The 17,003-nt window shown below is 39.4% G+C and overlaps 3 protein-coding genes across 6 annotated transcripts; 2 read left to right on the top strand and 1 right to left on the bottom strand.

Annotated features, from left to right (window-relative positions):
* LOC149020076 (26.7 kDa heat shock protein, chloroplastic-like) lies at window positions 1-706 on the top strand. Its single transcript, XM_089150980.1, has 2 exons — window positions 1-199; window positions 267-706. Exons 1-2 carry the CDS (start codon window positions 1-3, stop codon window positions 704-706), a joined length of 639 nt encoding a protein of 212 aa, XP_089007106.1.
* A 1,698-nt stretch (window positions 707-2,404) lies between these two features.
* Window positions 2,405-7,887, bottom strand: LOC149020077 (uncharacterized). Of its 2 annotated transcripts, XR_016172149.1 has the most exons (11): window positions 7,708-7,887; window positions 7,112-7,137; window positions 6,912-6,996; window positions 6,583-6,792; window positions 5,966-6,088; window positions 5,829-5,886; window positions 5,676-5,749; window positions 5,100-5,188; window positions 4,915-5,016; window positions 3,267-4,663; window positions 2,405-2,873 (listed from the first exon to the last, which is right to left on the bottom strand). XR_016172149.1 is itself a non-coding variant. In XM_089148110.1 (10 exons), the coding sequence occupies exons 1-9, from the start codon at window positions 7,801-7,803 to the stop codon at window positions 4,947-4,949; spliced, it is 831 nt and encodes a 276-aa protein (XP_089004236.1). In that variant the 5' UTR covers window positions 7,804-7,887; the 3' UTR covers window positions 3,199-4,663; window positions 4,915-4,946. The 2 variants fall into 2 exon arrangements, 1 of the variants encoding a protein (XP_089004236.1); XM_089148110.1 differs by lacking the exon at window positions 2,405-2,873 and having other exon boundaries at window positions 3,199-4,663.
* A 539-nt stretch (window positions 7,888-8,426) lies between these two features.
* On the top strand, window positions 8,427-16,572 carry LOC149020078 (peptidyl serine alpha-galactosyltransferase). Of its 3 annotated transcripts, XM_089148113.1 has the most exons (11): window positions 8,427-8,735; window positions 9,143-9,237; window positions 9,451-9,515; window positions 10,242-10,897; window positions 10,982-11,152; window positions 12,580-12,823; window positions 12,942-13,142; window positions 13,470-13,945; window positions 14,580-14,744; window positions 14,909-15,152; window positions 15,272-16,572. In XM_089148113.1, the coding sequence occupies exons 4-11, from the start codon at window positions 10,521-10,523 to the stop codon at window positions 15,917-15,919; spliced, it is 2,526 nt and encodes an 841-aa protein (XP_089004239.1). In that variant the 5' UTR covers window positions 8,427-8,735; window positions 9,143-9,237; window positions 9,451-9,515; window positions 10,242-10,520; the 3' UTR covers window positions 15,920-16,572. The 3 variants fall into 3 exon arrangements, with proteins under 3 accessions (XP_089004239.1, XP_089004238.1, XP_089004237.1); XM_089148112.1 differs by lacking the exon at window positions 9,451-9,515; XM_089148111.1 differs by lacking the exons at window positions 9,143-9,237; window positions 9,451-9,515.
* The last annotated feature ends 431 nt before the right edge of the window (window positions 16,573-17,003 follow it).

The raw sequence follows: 17,003 nt of genomic DNA on the forward strand, positions 1-17,003 counted from the left end.
ATGTCTTGTTCATCTTTCTCAAACCTCGGAGTCTCTCTCCCATTTGTACCAAAGATAAGCACAGGTTTTAAGTGTGGGTGTCTGTCTGTTCTCGCAATCTCCGGTGGAAGAAGTAATGGGAATAATGTCAAGCCCATTGCAGCAAGTTCGGAAACAAATTTGATCCAGCACTTGCACTTCGCATTCCCCTCATGCTCAAGTAAGTCATAGTTAATCGTCGGGTAAATTTAGAAATTAAGTTTTGAGTAATTTTGATTGTTGAACAGATATGTGGAAGAAATTGAAAGGAATCCCAGGATTGATGACGATGAAGGAACATATGTTGAATGACTACACTCACATCTTAGACGCGTTGCCTAAAATGTTAGATGAAGTGCCATGGGAGATTCAAGAAGAGTTTCATGATTATGTGCTAAGATTCTATCTTCGTGGCATGTCCAAAGATGAACTTGAGGTGTCTGTGAAGGATCAGATACTTGTGGTCAAAGTAGAGAGGACTCCTTTTCCCAAGAGGACTAAAAAACTTCTTGGTCCTTTAGGGGAAGGGTGGTTTGCAGACAGCTACGTAAGCTACAGCAAGCGAATTGAGTTGCCAGACGACAGTGAAATCCATAAGATTAAGGCAGAAATCGATCGTGGTGTTCTCTGCGTGACCATTCCCAAGAGCTCCTATTCCAAGCAAACCTTGGAGGTCAGGATCGAGTAGTTTACCATTTAAATCTCTCTGAGAAAGATTTAGTTTTCCTATAGACTAAGATAGGCTAGACTGGGTTGCTGAGTTGCTTAGAGAATGTGTTTTTTGTGAAGTTGAATTAGAACAATTGTGAGCAGTGCAGAATCAGGTACGATTGGGTTCTGTTGTTCATGCTTTTTCATCCTTACATGGTTCTTCTGAGATTCTAATTCCAAATCCACGACTGGGTTGCAAATCGATTTATAAAACTTTGTGTCTTAGTCATCTAATATGATTCTTAAAACAGTGCAACAGATGATGGAAAGGTTTATGGAGGAGTGGTCAGCTAAGAGTCACAAATGGGAAATAGCTAGGCGTCCTCTTCAATCCCCTACCACATTCAAGCTGCAGTTTTCCACCATGGGTTTATCTTTCAGGATTTTTTTCATGGTAACAGAGGAAATCATTTAAATTTAAGTTCTGTGGGCAAATTACAACATAAAATCAGGGGTGGAGAATTCTCATAGACAGACAGAGCCATGCCATGTATCAGTTACATGATTTCCTTCTCTTAAGATTATGAAGTAACTCTTGCCTTCAGCAAATAAAAGTATAAGATCCTCGATGTCACGAGTGAAGGGCATTTGTGGGCGGTGGGGAGGGATGGGGTAGGGGACCTTTGTCAGTTTGGGAGGAGTGTGGATCATCTTCCCTAATGGGGGAGCACTCTGTGCTCTCGGTTTTACAACCACAAATTACGTGAGATCCACAACTGAAAAATAATAAAACATTTTAAGAAAATAAATTCCATCACCTAACCCTGTGGGCCCTCCTATAATTTGTGGTTAATAGAGTTGCAACAGGGCCAGGCTTTTGCAATCCGAAGCCTAGCCCTATATATTCTAATCTAAGCTTATTTTCGTCTGAACCTAATTCAAGAGTATTGTCCCTGACCCTAAAGGTTTAAGCCAAACCCATTTTTAACTTGATTGGCCTTGTCCTTAACCCTAACCTTGATTGGCCCTATATTTTGCCCTGTCCCTGGTTTTGATTGGCCATATAGTCCTTGGCCATGATTGTCCCTAACTTCTACCTTGGCCATGATTTGTCATATCCTTGTCTTTGTTCCTAATTCATTGAGATCAAGCATAAAAAATAAAATTAGGATTAAAATCAGAGCTAAGGTTAGGGGCAAAAATTAAGAACAAGCCCAATGATTCAAAGAATAATCCCAAGCCTGTCCAGAATATTTTGGCCCTAAGTCATCAAGGCCAAAATCTTGAGCCCAATCCCTATTCTGGCTTAAGGAGGGTCAGGACTATAAGAGCCAAACTCTATTCTGGCTTAAGGAGGGTCAGGACTATAAGAGCCTAAAAGCCAAACTTACAACTATAGTCAATAGCCATCACAGGAGAAACAATCCCGACTCATTTGGAAGACCCATGTCCATAGATGAGTGCGGGGGATTTGTGGGTAGTGTAAGGGGGGCTTTTGGGTTGTGGGAGGGGGACTTCTCTTGTCAATTTTGGTGCATGTTAGACTCAATGAGATACCAAATGCTCGAAGCACAGTTCCTAATATAATTTATTAAAAAAATAATATTTAGCTAGGAATGCTTCCAGCAAGTGGTAACTGCTTCTTCTACCAAAAAAAAAAAGTGGTAACTCCTTCAGTTGGATCTCCAATCCAACAAAATATCATTTGGTTGGTCGTTGGTCAGACAATTGCATAAGAAAGATCCCTGGAGCGTCTTGAGTGACATGACTTTACGATGTGGGATTATTTTCTTCGATCCTTTTCTTCTTTTCAACTCATCCATAATGATTCCCTCTTGTGCTTCTCTCAAAAATATCCAAAAATATCGATGAACATGAGAATCAAATTTAAAATTGTGATGCATCAAGCATTCTATCAAGAAAAAATATCCACAATCATCATATTTCATGCTTCCCGCGAATTTTATCATTAATTTCTGTGGAATTCAAACTGAAATCGACACCGACTCATTCAATTTTTTATTTTCACCTACCTTGAAAAAGGCCAGAGTAAGCTGCGGTTCTGTGGTAGCCGGCGGAGTTCATTAGAACACTTGGGGGCAGCCCAGAATCAGGTACAGGTGCGGATTGAAAACGGAACTCTTAACTCTTCTTCCAGCCTCTGCTGTTCATACTTCTTCGTCGTTCCTGCTTCTCCAGAGATTCTGTTTCAAAAATCAAATTTCAGATCCAAAAGATTTATAAAGCCTAATGCGTCTTCCTTATCTAATATAATTCAGTGAAACAGATTACGGAAAAGATTTATGAAAGAAGAGTGCTCTGCAAAGAGCCACAAATGGGAGATGGATCCACGAGAATTGGCTACTCGTCAGAGAAATTGATGTGTCACCCCCTGATTGAATCCCAAGATGAACTCCAACCCTTTTGTATAGCCACTTGACCTAGATTGTAACCGGTGTTTGTGCTTCATTAGAACTCTAGAGATTAACATTTTGAATGTTCGTTTCTTCCTATATTTTGAGTTATAAATATAAATAAACTTCCCACCTCCACCGTAGCATGTATCACGGTGAATACAATCACATCAAGAACCTTACCTTACGTTCTAGCTATCAAGATGTCTTCCTCATCTTTGTCAAACCTCGGAGTTTCCCTCCTGTTTGCACCAGAGATAAGCACAGGTTCCAAGTCTGGGTCTCCTTCTGTTCTCGCATTCTCCGGTGGAAGAAGTAATGGGAATAATGTCAAGGCCATGACAGCAAGAAGGAGAGGCAACTTCCCCAATAAAGCGCGGATCCCCTCTTCTGTAAGTCATATTAAACCCTCGACTAAATTTAATGAAAATGAGTTTTCAGTAACCTTGATTGCAGTTGTTGAACAGGGTGGAGTTATTTGGATGGAATCAGAAGATTGGTGCACGAATATTCCTGGCATGAACAAAGATGATGTTTAAGGTCTGGTGAAGGAGAATGTAGTCTCTGTCAAAGCAGAGAAGGTTCTCAAGAAGAAGGAAGAATCTACTGGTGGTCAGGCAGTAGAAAAAGATGTGATAGCAGATTGGGAAGGGCAAGCATATTGTCCGGAACATTGAAATCGAGAAGATGAAGTCGGAAATGAAAGATGGTGTGCTTTACTTGACGATTCCCAAGTCCACCTGAATGTCTTGGAAATACGCCTTGAATCTGCACATTGGCCATCAGCCGATATGCTTGATAAACATTGGGATTTTTTTTTTTTTAATCTGGAAACGTGAGAACCGAGTTGTTAGCTTTTGATACAACCAAAACACAACTCACATTTGTGCAAGAAGCAAATGAGGACTAGAGGATGGTAACAATAGCTTAGCCTTTTGGGGCTGAAGAGCCTTCATTACCCATTCTTCTCCTCCTAAGTTGGGCATTTTTGCTCAAAGCATCCCCTTAATACCCAGCCATATGCCCAAACGACCTGTGTACCTATAACCATACTGACTTAAAATTTAATGTGATAAATGTGAATCTCTACTTACACCAAGGGCTCCCAGAAGCCATCAGAACAGAGCCAGGCCTCTGGATTATCAAGATGGATCTTTGATTTCTGTCATCACCTCTGAGGAGTTGGTTTCCAGCTGCAGATTACTGGTAGCTTTGTTCATGGCTCAAAGAAATTCAGCTCAGACCAAAGGCTTTAGCAATGGATCGAAAGGGGAATTTCTGAGAACAATATTTTACATTTGTAGCATTTCATCAATAATGTATGTTACATTTTTGTGTGGAGGGATCAACTGAGGAAGGTTGACCATCACAGATGCAATTTCAAGCACCAGGAAGGTTGGTTCGATTTTACTTCCAAATAGGTTACAGCAGAAGAATAGAGATCAACGGTTGCTTTTTCAAAGTACAGATCCAATCATCAATCATCAATGATAGGAAATCTCTGCTGTTGCAAACCCAAAGCTTGCCTTGCTACCATAACAATCCTTTGTCTTGAATAATGCTCGATTCAAAGATTTGATCTACAACAATGTCAAAGAGGAAAGTAAATTTAATCAACAATCATAATGAAAGCATATTTTACCCATCTGAAAGCATGATTGATTAAATCAGTTATTTCATCAGGAAATTATCAATCCAATCAATTGGAATAACATGGAGATTATCCTATCCAGGTAAAGGGAAACCAAGGGGGTCGACCCAACCCATCTAAACTGTCTTGATCAACTCAGAACACCTATAGTAGATGCTGGCTTCGCATATAACTACCTACCATCATTGATAAAGAGCAGATGATTCAAACTACTAAGACGCCTTTGTCTTGCTTCCAACTTTTGAGATGCGCTTCAAATCTTGGACACCACTTCTCATGTCTCTGCATTATAGAACAGCACATATGAAATAAGAGTTTATAACAGCACCCATGGTTTTGCATGAAGCAATCAGTCGCATCAATACCTTCGGAAGAGATAGACAAAAACATAGAATATAGGAAGCAATGTCAAAGTCAATATTGAAAGTACAAGGTAAAGGGCACTTGTCTTCTTCTGCATAGGAGAACCACAAACGGTCAATTAGAAACCAAAATTTAAAATTAAAAACAAACCAGCAAAGCTATAATCTCTAACACATGAGAAGCCAAATATTAGCCAATTACATAGCAGAGATGCATGTAGATATATCAATAGCTAGCATGAATTAAGGGGAACTTGTGGACCAAGAAAACTGCCATTGCTAATGATTTCCTGTTTCCAACTAGAAGACCAGCTGGGTCAAAAGGAAGCAACTCCAAAGAAACGAAAAGGTCAGTTGCATGGAATATGATCATTTAATCAGTTTATTTTTCCATCTAGGAGGTTACTGCTTCGATAGTTGGATGCCTCCTTGCAAATCTATATGTATGCAGGGGGCATAGCTGCAACACTATGCTTCTGGTCTCCAAAAAAAATACATAAACTACTCACAAAATGTGAAGTTCATAATAAACAGAAAATCAAGATTTATTATTTAAGTAGACAGTGAGATTCAATTTACCCTGCCCCCCCTTGAGAAGGGTTTTAGCTTTCCTTTGCAAGTGTGAGCATCACAAAATTGCCGCAAGAATAATTCTGTCCAGAAGAATAATTATGATGCCAATAACAGAAACACAAGGCAAAATTAGAAATTGTGAATAGTGAGGAAAGGAACCATGAAGACGGCTTGCCGAAGGGCCTTTGTTGACAGGAAAGCATTTGTCGGCAAGGCTCTGCATTAGAACAACAGAACTTAGGTATAGAAAATTCAATGGGATTCATGTTCCAATATGCATTGTCACTAAACCCAACCTCACAAAGATGAAGGTTCTTTGCAGCAGCTGCAGGATTACACTTAGTTTTCTGGAGCTTTGAATTCATCACAAAATCACAATGCAATGCCCCACATAAATCTGCCAAGCACTTGCCATGACTCTGAATTTAGCAAGAATTGGTAATGTCAGATTCAAGGAGAACAATGTATATAGAAAGGGGAAAAACCCTCTGGTCAGCCCACCAAACTTGAAGACAACCTCAAATTAACAGATATGACCTACAACTTCTACAGATCCCCTACCAATGCTCCCCACCTAGGAAGATCATCATGGAACATTCCTGGATCCCTTCCTCTTTAAGTTGATGAACCTTAACCTATAATCCGTCCTAGTCTAATTGTCTATCATGTCTGCCAGATCAGGTGGAATGGCTACAAAAATATTGGATATCATGTGTTTGGCTTCACCAACAGTGGTGAAATATGAAGGACATGGCACAAATATTTTCAGTCATCAAGAGGTCAATTGTTTCAGGATATGTCTGAGAATGTTTCACCCATAGCATCTCCAAACAAAAAGGAATCAAAAGTCCCAAGGAGGCAGAGTAATGCAAAAGGAAAATAAAAGAAGTTACAGGAAACCAGGTCCACTTACAACATTCAGTAGATTTGAATGTCTATTGTCAAAATGCTGGTCAAGAAACTTCTCTGCCCGGAACCTCTTCTTACAATATCCACACTGCCATTCATTTATATCCACATGAGCCTTGTGCATCTCTTGATCTCTGAACAGGTCATTGTCTGGATGCAGCCTGCATTCACTTGGAATTTGATATTGCTCTTGCTCAACAAAAGGCATCAAATACTGCACAACATTGGATTTGTAATTTCTAAGCTCTACAGCTTTGTCACAAAAACTAAGAAACCAAAAACACAACTAGTTTGTCCCCAAAAGAAAAATTACATATAGTATTATGGAAATACCTCATCAATGATTTTCCAGGCAGCACGACTCCTTTCTCTAGAACAATATACCTTATGAGTTTGATCTTGCTCATGCTTAAGAATCCTAACATTAAACCAAATTTTAAAATTAAACATCAACATCAGTATGCTATGAACAAACAACTGGAATCCATTTCAGAGTTTGTATGGAACATTTTGAAACATGGAAACCATATTACCTTGAAGTCAATAATTCTCCAAATTCCTGAAACGTAAACAACACAAAAACGTTAATGCTGAATAGACCTCCCCCCCCCCCCCCCTCACTTTCTCTCTTCCTTTCAGAAATTAGGATAGAATATAAATAAACAGAACCACTACATAAACCACTCCATCTTTTTATGTATTGCGGTGAAGGAGTAGACCATCTTTTTCAATTGATGACCAAAACACATGAGGAAACTATTTAGTTGTCTTCATGCAACTGAGAGACAGAGAAATCATATATACGGATGAATGTCACAATAAGTATCTACATATCTATCTTTCAGGCACTAATATCCATTCCAGATTCTTAATCACTTAGAAAATAAGGGTTAAGCGAGGAAGAATTGTACAGAAAAGTTCTTCATTGAATTTAGAACCTTGAAAAAAAAATTAGGGATCCTTAAATTCTGTAAACTTGACTGTATAAATTCAGGCACGATATGTTTTTATATCCTGGAACCCATTTCCTTTCAAATCCATTACAGTGTTGAAACTGAAAAAAAGAAATTGGCATAGAAAAGACAAAGAACAGTTAAAAGCAAAACATAGAACGTTCTGGAAAGAATACCTGATTAATCTGAGAAGCAGGAGGAGAAGTTTGTATTTCCTGCAACAAGAGAGACAGCGAGAGAAGGAGAAAGCCGGTCCTCGTGGCTCTCCCCATCTCTCCACCCTTACAAGCTTTGTGATTCTGCCAGCTTTGATTCGGCGTCTTCCTGCTAGAGCTTGGTTCTCTTCTCTATTTCTAATCCGGTTCGACAATTTTTTTTCTTTGAAATGTGGTCGAACAAAACACACCCATCCAAAATGTTAAACCTTCCGGTCTGACCAGGTGGAACTTCAACAATTAAGAGAAAAGCAACCATGTGGTAAATGGGACCCATCAGAACTGAATCAGAAATCAAGAGCCGCATGATTTGGGACCATGGTGTCTCCATGTTATTCGGGTCTCACGTTGTTTGGTGGAGCACAATGTTCTTTTTTGACTGGTGATTTGGACATTGATCATCTTTTTATCACGCTCTTCCTATGTTCTTCGCCACACAAAAAGGGCGGGATCCACCTTGAATACTAATAAAATAAATAAAAAACCCTAAACCCTAAACCCTAAACCAAAAAAAAAGACAAACAAAAAGCATGTTATTCTTTATGGAGGTGATCGGGAGTTCGGACACTTGGTTCAGTGGGGTCAGGAGCGTTCAAAATTCTGCTTCGAGAAAACCGATCCGGCCCGTGTAATTGGGTGAACCGGTGAAGATGAAAAGGCTGGAAAAAACAGAACGAAAATGGCAAGTAGAAGATCAACCACCGTCCCAAGTCAAACGCATCCAGCTCTCCTTTCTGTTGAGAAAACCAGTAGCAGGGAACGGTATTTATTACTTGTTGGATAAGAGATTTCTGAATCGGGTATTAAGCTCCTGGTTTCTCCTCAGCAGTGGTTGCTATAGGAGGAGGAGGGGGTGGAGAAAATGAAGGATGTGAAAAATTATAAAAGATGAAGGCAAGCTTCGTAAACTCCTCGGCTCCTCTTGGTTTCTTCTCGGACTCGACAGCTAAGAATCTCTTTTCTGCAGATATCATCGAGCTACAAATCCTGTAAACCTTAAACCCACATCCAATTTACATTTTCTATTCATGTACTTTGCTTCTTTCTTTCTCTCTTCTTCTTCTTCTTCTTCTTCTTCTTTGATGAGATCTCGAATGCCCAAACTAAATTGTCGACCTGGAGAATATTTATTATCCGAAAAAACAGTGTACTTCATTTGCATGTACCTGCCTTTACCTTATTTTAACAATTCATTATGGACATACAGGCGGATAATGCACTTGATCTGCGTCTGAGACTTTCATGAATAAATGCGTTTATTCCGTAACTATGGATGTGCATAATTATCCCCTATTTAGTAAATGATGTTTTTGGGCAGTGACTCTTGACTACTTGCTTTATAAATGGGGTCATGTTAATGTCATATATCTAAAAGGTGTACTCTTGGCATCCACAGTTTAGGGCTTGTATCGAGTCTGACCTTGAATAGAGCTGGTTGGAGAGCAAGGGTTCATGTAGTTGGGTTAAGACTGAATGGTTGTTGTTGAAAAGGTGTGGCTCCTTTCCTTCTGTCTGTCTAATTCATTCCTAGTAGCATACTTCCGTTCAGAAATCAATGTATAGAGTTGTTCTGCAAAATTACTTGCTGATACTCTCTGCTATAGACAATCTCGGTACGAAAAACAAATCTGGAGCTTTCCTTACTTGTAGATAGGATTTGGAGACAAAATTTGACTTTTCCTTAAAAACCTAAAACTTCAACAGTGCCATAAAGTTGAGAGTCAGAAGTTTCAGTGTGAGAATGCCAGGATATTGGAAGACACTGTGAGGTAACAATTTTAGTTTTAGTTATTATTATATTTTTTATGTGTAACACCAAAGCCTTTGCTACCCTGGACCACCACAATCCAACAAATCAAATCTCTGTGTTGGGATGTGTGTGTGTTTTTGTCCAAGATGAGGACAGGGGAGAGAGTAGGAGAGAACAGCTTAGAGGAAAACTCCATAACTTCATCCTTTTATGATATTATTATTATCAAATAAGATTAATTCGCCATATTTGCTGTGTAATTGGTAAAAGATTGGTTTTTGTCTTCTTTTAGTTTGAAAGACGTACAAATAAACCTGGGGTTGTAGGTCATGGTTGCATGGCCTCTTGAGACCAGTTTGAAATTTATTGTTAAACTGAATTCTATAAGAACTGCCAAGCTGCAGGTTTGGATTAAAATGAATTCAGAAGCAGCACCACAGTTGTGCACATTAGAAGTAGCTGGGCTCATGTCTTAACATGAATAATAATATTATACTCAAAATATATAGATCTCTGGCATTGCATTTTATTGAAATGCAATGCCATAAGTAATGGATCCTATGCTGCAGACACGAATGACATTTGTTGGACCTCTTCCTTGTTTGGGTGATCTATAAAGCAAAAATTTTGGTGCAATAAATTGCAGGAATCATTTTCTCATTTATTCATTTTTGAAATTGCTTGATATTTCTTTGATCAGAGTAAAATTTGACCTGCTTTAAATTCTGATGTTATCCCTTTTCAGGAATATGGTGCTGCTAGAATGAGAAATGTGGGATAATTGTGGATTCAATTTTTTTCCAATCCTTACCCAAGCGCCTCCACCTCCATACCTGTTTCTTCTTTCCCCAGCCTTTTGCATTTTTAATCAGTTAAACTTCTAGCATGTCAAAAATTTCTAATAATTAATGCTGCACATGCAATAACTAGTCCCTTGAATGAAGAAGAGTGAAAAAATCATCAAAAGGGGGAAAATATCCTATCTGACATTTTGCCTTAAAAATTCTATTTGGTCCTCCCTGTTATGTATGACTCTTTTCTTGAAAACATGAAATTCATGCCTCAAGCAAATTCAGTTTGTAACTTAACCCTGAAAATGATTCTAATGGGGAGATTCGTACTTTTAATGGTGTTGTTGCGCTTGAGTGTCTGCATGCTGGGTGTGGAAGCATCCCAAGAGGCTCCATTTAGGATCCATACCCTGTTTTCGGTGGAATGCCAGGATTACTTCGATTGGCAGACAGTGGGTCTTGTCCACAGCTTCAAGAAAGCACATCAGCCTGGTCCCCTTACAAGGCTCCTGAGTTGTACAGATGAGGAGAAGAAACAATATAAGGGAATGAACCTTGCTCCTACTTTCGAGGTGCCTTCCATGAGTAAACACCCCAAGACTGGAGATTGGTACTTTTTTCTGTTTTACTTGTGTCTTATTCTTTTCTTTCACCCTGGCTTTATTTGATCTGAACCTTGCTCTTTCTCCTTCAGGTATCCTGCTATTAATAAGCCAGCGGGAATTGTGCATTGGCTTAAAAATAGTAAAGATGCAGAGAATGTTGATTGGGTTGTGATTTTGGATGCAGACATGATCATCCGAGGCCCAATCATACCATGGGAACTTGGCGCTGAGAAAGGCAAGGCTGTTGCTGCATACTATGGGTAATAAGAGCCACATTATGTTATAATATATTGTCAGTACTGGCAATGCACCACGATTGATTAAATTCTTGATTATCAGTTTTGGCTGCAAAATCATGTTCCAATATCAACCCAGAAATAAAATAAGAGGAGCAGTCCTGCATGACCTTTCCTTGTCACTCCATGGCCAATTATGTGCTATCTTCCCCTCATATTTCCTCAGCATCCATACTTGGTTACAGCATCTTCACTGTGTGACCTTTGGCTCACGATGCAGGGGCCAAGAAAAAGGGCATTCATCCTCACTGACACTACAGGTAGCAACTAGCAACACCTCGCTTTCACATGCAATGTCCATGTGTCCTCACCACCAACCACATTCATAGAGTGCAGAAAGGAAATTACTGTGCATTACAGTATTCTAAATTGAATTTCAACCAAGTTTGGGTTACAGAAAAGTGTCTGAGTTATCTTTTCTCACGGGACAAGTATTCTTTGAGGAACTTTTCATTGTTTACTGTCTTTAAGATAGTTGTATCCTGTTTTCAGATTTGGATAGGTGGTTCTGGAGGGAGATAATGGAAAATCATGTGATGATCAAGCTATTCAACAGTCAGTTATTCTGACCTGGATAACTGGCCTCATGTCTTCCAACATTATTGCTTATCCATCTTTCCTTTCTGAAGGTGTAACCCTGTGACTTCCGATGCCTTCCAACATGATGGCTTATCCTTCTTTCTATTCTGAAATATGAAGATGAAAGCTGTGACTTTTCATTTATCTCCTGCACCCCCCTTTGGACCTCTTGATCCATCTTCAAATGTTTATTCTTATTCTGTCTCCTTGTTTGAACATCTATATTTCTTCTTTCTTTTTCTCCTAATTTGTATAGATATATATCATTTGTTTAGCAACAGCAAACAGTCCTGGTTCGTCCCTCCTAACCTTTGGGTATCAATCTTTTACATCTTGGCCAATTTGGCATGGAAACAAACATTAGGTTCAACTCTCTCTGGATTGGCTTATATCAGTTAGTTTGCTGCCTTCTCTTACCAGAATTCTTGAATATGGGAGATGTTTCCGGTTTAGCATTGATCTCTTTCCAGGTGCCGACCTAGGAAAACCGAAAAGCAAGGAATTATACCCTCAATTGGATATATTTACTTCTCATTTTTTTTCCCGGCTTCTTAAGAGTTAAAAGAGTGGGCAGTTTTGCATGCTGATGTTAGTCAACTTTTTGAAGTCTTGAAATGGTGTTCATGGGGTGGATTCAACAGTCAGGTTTTAAGAATGAAGTTCTGTGACCCATTGGTGACTTCTCAAAATCCATGTCTTCTTCCACTTTCTCTAGTCTAGTAGCCAATTGTACATATGTCTTGCTTTGCATAATAAATCATTATTCCCTGAATCCACTAATTGATCTGTATATTTGATGCACCATAATTCAGATACTTAATAGGATGTGATAATGTCCTGGCTCAACTGCACACAAAGAACCCAAAACTTTGTGACAAAGTTGGGGGGCTTTTAGCTATGCATATTGATGACCTTAGAGCTTTGGCACCTATGTGGCTATCAAAGACCGAAGAAGTACGGGAGGATAGGGCCCATTGGACAACCAACATAACTGGTGACATTTATGGAAAGGGGTGGATCAGTGAAATGTATGGATACTCATTTGGCGCAGCTGAAGTGAGTGATTTGAATACTTGACCTCTCAAAAATTATTCCTTCCTCTCTCTCTCTCTCTCTCTCTCTCTCTCTCTCTCTCTCTCTCTCTCTCTCTTATTGGTTCTTCATGCTTGATCAGGTGGGCCTTCGACATAAGATTAATGATGACTTGATGATCTACCCAGGTTATGTTCCACGTGTGGGTGTTGAACCAATACTTTTACATTACGGATTGCCATTTACAGTTGGAAACTGGTCTTTCAGCAAATTGGATCACCATGAAGATGGAATTGTTTACGACTGTAGCCGTCTCTTCCCTGAGCCTCCTTATCCTAGAGAGGTATGTTAACTATACCTGGCATGTTATGGATATCTCAAGTGCTGGGATCTCCATCCTTGATCCTACGCACTTTTACAGTCACGTGATATGGCATCAGTTTCCAAAATTTGCACCATTTGGACTCATGCTACACAAAGTGATGTGCTGCAGAAAAAAATTATACAACTTGGACAACTCATATATATTAGCATACTTTTGTTTTTTACAGCCCAAACTATCTTGGAGTGGAGTCTCTTTTTTTTTCTCTTGCTAATTCGTTATGTGACCAACTGCAGTTGCACTTAAGCCTCAACTTACGGTAAATGAGATGACTTTTCCGATGTGTAGGTTCAATTATTGGAACCGGATCCCATCGCTAGGCGAGGCTTATTTTTGAGTTTAGAATGTATCAACACTTTAAATGAGGGTCTCCTATTACACCATGCATCAAGGGGGTGCCGTAAGCCAAAATGGTCAAGGTACTTGAGCTTTCTAAAGAGCAAGACTTTTTCAGAACTAACTCGGCCAAAGTATTTAACTCATGATCGTTTGCAACGTGAGAAAGCTGTGGCACAAAGACAGGCCTTTGAAGGATCAAAAAGAACATATCCAAAAATTCATACCATTTTCTCCACTGAGTGCACAACTTATTTCGATTGGCAAACTGTAGGACTCATGCACAGTTTTCATTTGAGTGGCCAGCCTGGGAATATCACACGGCTTTTAAGCTGTACAGAGGAAGACTTAAAGCGATATACAGGACATGATCTAGCTCCAACACATTATGTTCCATCAATGAACAGGCATCCATTAACTGGCGACTGGTATCTGAGATTATCCTTCTTTTATGTTTCTCCTCGCTTTCTACTTCTTTTCCCCCTTTTATTAAGTGGGGGCAAATTCAACAGCTTACTGTAGTTTAGGTTTTTTGTGTGGCATGTTTTACATATCATGCAGTATGTGGGATGGACATGATCCAGATTCATTACTATCTTTTTGTTCCCTTTTTTTTCCGCACAATGTCCAATAAAGTGCCAGAGGCAGTATCTACCAATAAAATCTTTGATTTTCTTTTTGACTGTTGGTATGGCTTCTCTGTATAAGAGGATTCATGGTTTTTATAGCTTCTGATTTAGCAACTTCCAGAACCTAGTATGTACATTAAGGTACCACAAGACAGGCAAACTTCTTTTCTTTCTTTTTTTTTTGGGTGGGGGGATGGATGTACACAGACTAGACAGGCAAGGTTGCCTTTAATTTGCTGACACAAAGCTTATCAGAATAGACCAGTATACCAAATTTCCATGCCCTTGCTGATCTAACTGTTCACTGTTTGTTAGATCCCTGAATGTTGTTTATAACACCCCAAAAGCACTCCCAAAAGAAAAAAGGGGGAAAAGGAACTAGTCAAAGCAAAACTGGAAAGTCATAAAACTTACTTTTCTGATCCTATATCAGGTACCCAGCAATCAACAAACCAGCAGCTGTCCTCCATTGGCTTAATCATGCAAAGATAGATGCAGAGTTCATAGTCATTTTGGATGCAGACATGATAATGAGGGGTCCCATTACACCTTGGGAATTTAAAGCTGCACTTGGTCGTCCAGTTTCAACCCCCTATGAGTAAGACAAGAATAACAATAATTTCTGGTTTCTTTCTTTCTATTAGGTCTTGGTCTGTGTACATGTACTGTATTATTAGTTTCTCAAGGTCCTTGTGTGTGTTTCACATTTAACTGCATGGTAGTGAATATGACATTAGAATCGTTTTTCTTTCTACATGCTAGCTATCTCATTGGTTGTGACAATGAGCTTGCAAAGCTACATACTCGGAATCCCAATGCTTGTGACAAGGTTGGCGGTGTAATTATCATGCATATAGATGATTTGCGTAAGTTTGCTCTTCTGTGGCTGCATAAGACTGAGGAAGTCCGTGCTGACAAGGCTCATTATGGGAAAAACATCACAGGGGATATTTATGAAGCCGGATGGATCAGTGAGATGTATGGTTATTCCTTTGGTGCTGCTGAGGTATGTCATTAAGTGGCTGTTGCTACTTCTCTACCTTTTGTACAAAAACTGCAAATTGCTATACCCAGTTGTCTTTTTTATTATCTAAGAGTTCATCTGGGTACTGATCTTAAATGCAGTTGAATCTGAGGCATCTCAGAAGCAGTGAGATATTGATATATCCAGGGTATGTTCCTGAACCTGGGGTGAAGTATAGAGTCTTCCATTACGGGTTGGAATTTATTGTTGGTAACTGGAGCTTTGATAAGGCGAACTGGAGGAATGTTGACTTGGTTAACAAGTGCTGGGCTAAGTTCCCAGACCCACCCGATCCTGTGTCACTTGATCCAACAGATGATAACAGCTTACAACGGGACCTGTTGAGCATCGAATGTGCAAGGACACTGAATGAAGCCCTCCATTTGCATCACCTAAGGAGGAATTGCTCCACTTCAATTACCCAAACGGACAGAATTTTGGAGGCTACAAAGGAAACCACTTTGCCAAGGAAAGTTGGGATATCCATTGAAAACTCGAATGAAGTTGGTGGTTCAAAGGTGCCTTCAGATCCCAATGTGGTTGATCAGACCTTTAGTTCTTTTAGAGTCTGGATGGTTTGTCTGTGGGCTTTCTCCCTGTTGGTCTTCTTGGCAATCATGTATTTGGTTGTCTCGGGCAGAAGAGGGGAAGGAGCAAAGTATAAAGGTCATAGAAATAAGAGGAGTATGTCTGGCTTCTTGAATTCAAATGGACATGATAGGCAAATTTTTAGCGGCTTCAAACCGTAAAAGTCCAGAAGGGGTAAAGGAGAACAATTCAATGTTTAGTCAACTGGTGGGATATTGGCTCTGCCAAACTGGGAGGAGACTGCTCTTCTGGGAAAGAAGGAAGCTCTAGAAGTATTCTGACAGAACACATGATGGCGATAGGACATGTTTTTTCTATGATACTCTTGCCAGTGTCTTGAAAGATGAAGTGCCTAACTGATCCGAAATTCAGCTTTAGGGTTGTTATTAAAATGTTAATTCAAGGTTGGTGCATCTAAGATTGGCTGTTTGGATCTGTATGCTTTAGCTGAAAGCCATTCCTGTTACATCATTTACTCTTGGTTAGATGTATCCAGTGGTGTCTGATTGTACTCGCTTAAATTACACATTTGTATACTTGCCTACTTGTATTGAACAGCTGATGTATCTGATGGGACTTAAGGTGGTTAAGATGGTGGCTGTCCTTTGTAGTATGATTATACATTAACTTGAAGGACTTATCCAAGCATCAGCATTCGACTATCCACTGGTATTCTGTGGTTGAAGGTGAATAATACCAAAAACTGCTCAGATCTGCAGTTACCTGATTTGCTATGATCAAAGCATACTTGGTCTTAGTTCCATTGTCCAGTCATTCCAGATTGATTCACAAACAATGAAAATTGAAATTTCTATCCCAATCTCAATGATGGCCATCCGCAGAGGAATCTCTTTCACCGTGGCTTAAAGAAAACAGAAAATTTTCTCCCTCACTGTTGCTTAAAGGGAAACCGGGTGGTCACTCATGTTTTCTCTAAGAAAATGTCTCCATCGTCATTCTTTCTGTATGGAGATGTTGCAAGTTGCAACCACCATTGTTTCTCGCTGTTCTTACAACCCTTCGCAAAGGAAACTAAACAAAGTACCACAGAAGAATTTATCGCTTCATTAAACAGCTCTGTTTCTTAAATAATTTTTTTAATTAAAAGATTCTCTTTTTCAAAAACTTTCCTCATAAAGGCTTCATGTTAATCTCAATTTCAAGCTTTTTCCTATTAAATTTAAGCATCACAGAAGAATTAATCGCTTCAGTAAACGGCTCTATTTCTTAAATGTTATTTTTCTT

This window comes from Hakea prostrata, chromosome 3 (assembly GCF_041222555.1).
Source record: "Hakea prostrata isolate BN-2017 chromosome 3, UWA_Hpros_2, whole genome shotgun sequence".
In the NCBI taxonomy this organism is placed as follows: Eukaryota; Viridiplantae; Streptophyta; class Magnoliopsida; order Proteales; family Proteaceae; genus Hakea; species Hakea prostrata.